Below are 5,626 nucleotides of genomic sequence, written 5' to 3'. Positions count from 1 at the left end.
TAAATGAACGAACGTTCACGAACATAAATGAACGAACGAGACTCTTGTTCATGTTCGTTCGTTTAACTAAACGAACACAAAAAATTGTTCATGTTCGTTCATTTATTAAATAAACGAACATAAACGAACTTCCCGCCGAACGGTTCACGAACGGTTCGCTGAACGTTCGGTTCGTTTACAGCCCTATCTGAGAGTAAACCAATCAGGGTTTTGGTTAGAAGCGGTAAGGAGTGATCTCTTGAATGTACATTAGGAAGGAAATGATGTATCGAGATAAGATGTACTAAGGGGTTGTTTATCGAAATGCTTATTCGATAAGTGCTTATCTATAAGTGTCTTTAACATTATAATTTATCTTGATCCGTAAGATTTTAGTACATTAGAATGTATTGAATGTAACAATTTATCGGGTACGTAAGAGTCGTCATCTTTACTTATCGGGTAAGACTACATCATTCTCATTGCTCTTATCTGGTAAGATTCTTGGTTTGTCATGTTTATCTGATAAGAAAATTTATTCAGTAAGCACTTACTAAACAATCGTTTAGTAAATGGCTCTTAAATCAATCCTTGTATCAGCATAATTTATAGGGTAAGTTTGAGATTAAAGGTAATCAAGGTTGATCCTTAAGTTTTTCACTTTAAACTTATTTTTATGCGATCCTTTTCCAAAACGTTATTGGGTAAATTTTACTGTTTAATCACTCGAATTCCGATAAGAAGAAGAGTTAAAGTGAAGAGTGTAGGAATATGTAAGAGGAGATTCTATTCTTGAGTGTATATTAGAATGATGTCAGATCAATCTTGGATCAAGTATTTGAAATTAAAGAGGATCAATGGTACAGATTTCTTCATCTTAACTTTATTTTTTACATGATACATACTTCATCTATATAATATGTTATGTCTCGTAACTAATTAAGGAGTATTACGTAAGGTTTGTATCCGATTGAGATATTAAATGCTTCAAAAGAGAAAGTTGAAAGATACAGATACCTATTGGTAATGGAATTGTGGATGCGAAAGAAACAATTAATTTATCCTACTTTCAAGTGGGAGATAACATCTGACGAGTCATTTGTCACCTTAATTGATTCATATATGTGATATATATATGTATATATATATATAATTATAATATAATATAAACAATTTTACGGTACAAAATAAAATAAAAGTAGATTCATTAAAAAAAAAGACATAGTCCTTCTATTTAATATTTAAAAAAATTAAATATTTAAATTGTTTTTTTTTACATTACAGGAATTGATAAGAACTAAGGAAATAAATATAGGAATCGGATTTGATTCCATCTTACTGAAATAGTCTATCAATAAAAGAAACTATTCTGATTTAATTAAAGTTTACAGCTTAGAATAACCTCAGTTGTTTTTCTTTCTTATTCTTAAGAATGTCTCCGAGAGGATTAGTTAATTTATGATTATGTTTTTATCTTTTGTTTCTTTGGGTCACTGGCCATCTGTCAGAAGTTTCGAGTTCGATACCGATAATTTAGCAACAAATCTGATAAATCTAAGTGTGTGTGTGTGTGTGTGTATATATATATATATATATATATAAGAAATAAATTAAGGTGAGACTTAGACGAGAACAGTAGTAGCTCATGGTTGCCACTCACCAAGTCACCATCACCATATCAACAATATGCTGTTAGTAGTAGCTCATGGTCGTTTTTATCTTTGTCAAGCTTTGTGTTGCATTCAAAAGATATTCAAGGATATATTATATATATATATATATATATATATTATATGTGTATATATATATTATATGTATATATATATATATTATATGTGTATATATATATTATATGTATATATATATATTATATGTGTATATATATATTATATGTATATATGTAAGCAGCAAATTGAAGAGGGAGGAGATGGGAAAAGAAAGAAATATGTGTGATGGTCATGGTGTTGGTTTTCAGAGATAAAAACACATAAATTTGTAGCGAATGGAAGGAAAGAGAAAATGGTGGTTGAGAAGAAATAACGATAACGAAAACGATAATGTGGTGGGTCCAAATCCTACTCCACATATACATATACATATGTATACATACATACATGCATGCATGCATGTATACATACATACATACATACATACATATATACATACATATATATATATAACATCTCATTATTTTTGGCTTCAATTAACGCATGGTCAACATATTTCTTACTTTCCCATCCCTTCCTTTGCTACTCCTTACAATATCTACATTTTATGATATCTCCACAGAACCCTTAATAAAAGCAAAGAATTTATCTAAAACCTTTTATCTTATTATCTTTAATTTAACATTTATTTTTATATATTTTTTTCATCCGAATTTTCATGTTTATTTGGGTTTTTTTCATTTTGAAAAGATCATGAGGTTCTTTCTCAGTTTAACCACTTGCAAGATCACACACACGCGCACACATACACACACAGAGGATCGTGTGAGAATAAAAGTTATGGTGAAAACATGAGAAAAACCCCACCATTTACCTTCATTAACTTATTTTTGTCACCGTGACCGAAAACATTGGGTCACAAATAACCTTCATACTGAACTTTGTGAGAAGCGTAAGAAAACATATTGTTGACTGCTGTTAACATAGGTATTCTTATATTTGTTAACATTTTCATTATTACATATGTTAAATGTATATCAATGTATTTTCACTTTATGTTAACATTCTCATGTTAGCATAACGTCCATGTTAACATATGTTAGGATGTTATCTTATGTAAACATTCGATAACAAAATGTTTTCTATGCTTTTGATCAAATTTTTATTTCCTACACAATTCTAATTATTCTTAGTATGAATTTGGTAATAATATCAACAGCAATATTCTATTTCTATTGCGACTCTTGAGAAGAATTAGGGTTTGCCCTATTTTGGTATGTGTATTTGTCGGTTTGGCAAAGGCCTTATTTTATGGAGAATTAGACTTTCGGTTGTTACAAGTGGTATAATAGCTATAGTTTAAGATATTTAGGTGTTAAGGGAGCATCTAGACTTAGATTAAAGAGGGTGTGGGGTTGAGATTTAAGTTGAAGTGGTGGAATAAGGCATAATCGGTGAGAGTAATGATAGGGTAGAACGAACTATCATGTAAGGTAAATTCAAAATCATATTTGGTCAATGTTATTGTGAATTTACAGGTACATGTGTGTGCTTGCATACCTTGTAGTGAACTAACTGATTATTAATTATGTTATAATGTAACTATAGAATTGTAAAAGATGTCTTGTCGGTCTGGATGGATTGCCTCTATGATACCTAAGGAAGTAATCCTTTTACTGGGGCTGCATCGACTGAACTTTTAGGGCCCGAAAATGTTGTTAGCACTTGTGACGGGGGTCATGGACCCCGTGGAGCTGTAGTGTTAGTTGGATCCCTTGAAACTAGAACTCGAGGATAAGGTTGGAACCGTGGACGGGGCATAGTGCAATACCTGAGACACGAGTCGAGCCAGAAGGGTCGAACCAAAGGAGCTTTGTCAATGTGCGTGGTAGGGGCCATACCATGGGTAGATGCTGAAACCAAGAGCAAGTATTTGTGACGAAGGAAGATTCTGAAGCTGGAATAGGGAAACTAGAAATATCTCTTAAAGCCTTAATGGATAATCAACAATCTTCTAAAATGACGAGTCCGATTAGAAAGAGATAAATGAGGGGACTAAAGAAAGTGAACCACCCTCAGATGAGCAATTTAGTCAGTCTCAAAAGTCCCTCTGTGATAGTTGGTTCTGCTGAAGGATCAAAAGCTATGTAGATACAAGATGTTTTTGATGTGAAATCCACCCATGTACATAGGCGAATGAGACCCAATGTTGGCCATGCGTTGGGTTAAGGAGATGGAAGGAGTATTTAATACCATTAAGTGTGCGGAAGGAGACAAGTTCTTACACCTAATCACAATGATGAAATAAGATGCCATGTATTTTTAGGAGGCGGAGAGTGGAATGTTGGGTATGGGAGCGGCTAAGACAACATCTTGGAAGAGGTTTGTGGCATTTTTATAGCGAAAATCTGTTCAAAAACAACAGTGAAACAACTTAAAGAAGAATTTCTGCCTCTAGAGCAAGGGACCATGACAGTCGAAGAGTACACTTCTAAGCTTTTGGGGAAATCTTGTTTTGCTGAAATTTATGTTTTGACCGAGGAAAGAAGGGCGGAGAGGTATATTTAAGGGTTGAAGACTTCAGTAAGGGATCTAGTGATGGCAATGAACCTTACTACCTTTCAGTCGGCGGTTGACGTCGTTGAAATGACCGAAATATAGAAAAATCAACAGTTTTCTAGGAAAGGTAGAGACAAAAGAAAGTGGGAAGGGATGTTGAATGATCCCGAGACAAAGTTCTCAAGATTTGACAGTCATGGAAATAAAAGGCCTAGCAAATAGCGTGTGGGAAATGTGATCATGTACATCGTGGGGATTGTGCTTCGGAGCCTAGATGGTGTTATGAGTGTAGAAAGATAAGACATATGGCTAGACATTTCTCCAACACTAGGGCTTGTTACTAGTGTTTCTCCAGATCATTTAAGGTTGGATTGTCCTCACCGAAGAAGAGAACATTGGGTAGTTTTGATAGCAGGCGGAGTAGTGGTGGGATGAGAGAAAAAGACGAAGCCAATTAGAGCTCAAGTTCGAGCCTTTCTAATGATAGCAACCGAGGCGGATGAGACACTGAATGTGGTCATAAGTACACTTCTTGTTAACTCAACTCTTTCCACGGTGCTATTTGATTCGAGTGCAAGTCGTTCGTTTGTGTCATCTACCTTTATTAGATGCTTGAAACTGAAACCCTAATGCCTAGACCATGTGTTTAAGGTCGAGGTCACTGATGAGAGTCGAGTCTTGGTGAGAGAAGTTTTTGACGGTTGTAGCATTATTGTGGATAGTTATTCTATTCTTGTTGTGTTCATACCCCATGTTTATGGGGGAGTTTGATGTGATAATAGGGATAAATTGGTTGGCTAGCAACAAGTCGAATATTGTGTGTAAAAAGAAGTCGATTCGAGTTATTTTACCGAAAGAAAAGGAGGATGTCATTTATGGTGATTGTCATGATAGGAAGACTTGCCTAATTTAAATGTTAAAAGCAAGATAATGCTTATTAACGGGGTGCCAAGGATTCTTGGCATATGTGACGATGCGAAGAAAGAAAAGAGAGGAGTGGAAGACGTGCCGGTAGTGAGAGACGATCCTGAATTTTTTTCCTGATGATATGACTGTTTTACCCCTAGACCGTCAAGAAGAATTCATAATCTACTTGGTGCTCGGAGCAGCGCCAATGGCTCGTACACCATATCGCTTAGCTCCGGCGGAGATGATGACACAGTTATAAGAATTGCTTGATAAGGGCTTGATAAGGGCTTTATTCGCCTTAGTACGTCACTATAGGGAGCACCGGTACTTTTTATTAAAAAGAAAGACGGGTCTATGAGATGTGCAAAGACTATCATGAGCGTAACAAGATTAGGGTTAAGAACAAATCTGCTTTCAAGAAATCGATGATTTGTTCGACCAATTACAAGTGGTGAATTACTTCTAGAAAAAAGATTTGTGCTTTGGTCATCATAAATTAAAGGTATCTAATC

The 5,626-nt window shown here is 34.8% G+C and overlaps 1 protein-coding gene across 1 annotated transcript in view; it reads left to right on the top strand.

Annotated features, from left to right (window-relative positions):
• The window catches only part of LOC112527547 (late embryogenesis abundant protein D-29-like), a 7,336-nt gene extending 1,952 nt beyond the window's left edge, over positions 1–5,384 (top strand). The window contains exons 3-4 of the mRNA XM_025138250.1: positions 3,973–4,028; positions 5,273–5,384. Of these exons, the coding sequence (XP_024994018.1) occupies positions 3,973–4,028; positions 5,273–5,384 (168 nt within the window). The remainder of the gene's footprint in view (positions 1–3,972; positions 4,029–5,272) is intronic.
• The last annotated feature ends 242 nt before the right edge of the window (positions 5,385–5,626 follow it).

Source organism: Cynara cardunculus, assembly GCF_001531365.2.
Source record: "Cynara cardunculus var. scolymus isolate 2C chromosome LG 15, CcrdV1, whole genome shotgun sequence".
In the NCBI taxonomy this organism is placed as follows: Eukaryota; Viridiplantae; Streptophyta; class Magnoliopsida; order Asterales; family Asteraceae; genus Cynara; species Cynara cardunculus.
The sequence above is the reverse complement of the archived record's forward strand: the minus strand, read 5'-3'. Positions and strand labels throughout refer to the sequence as shown.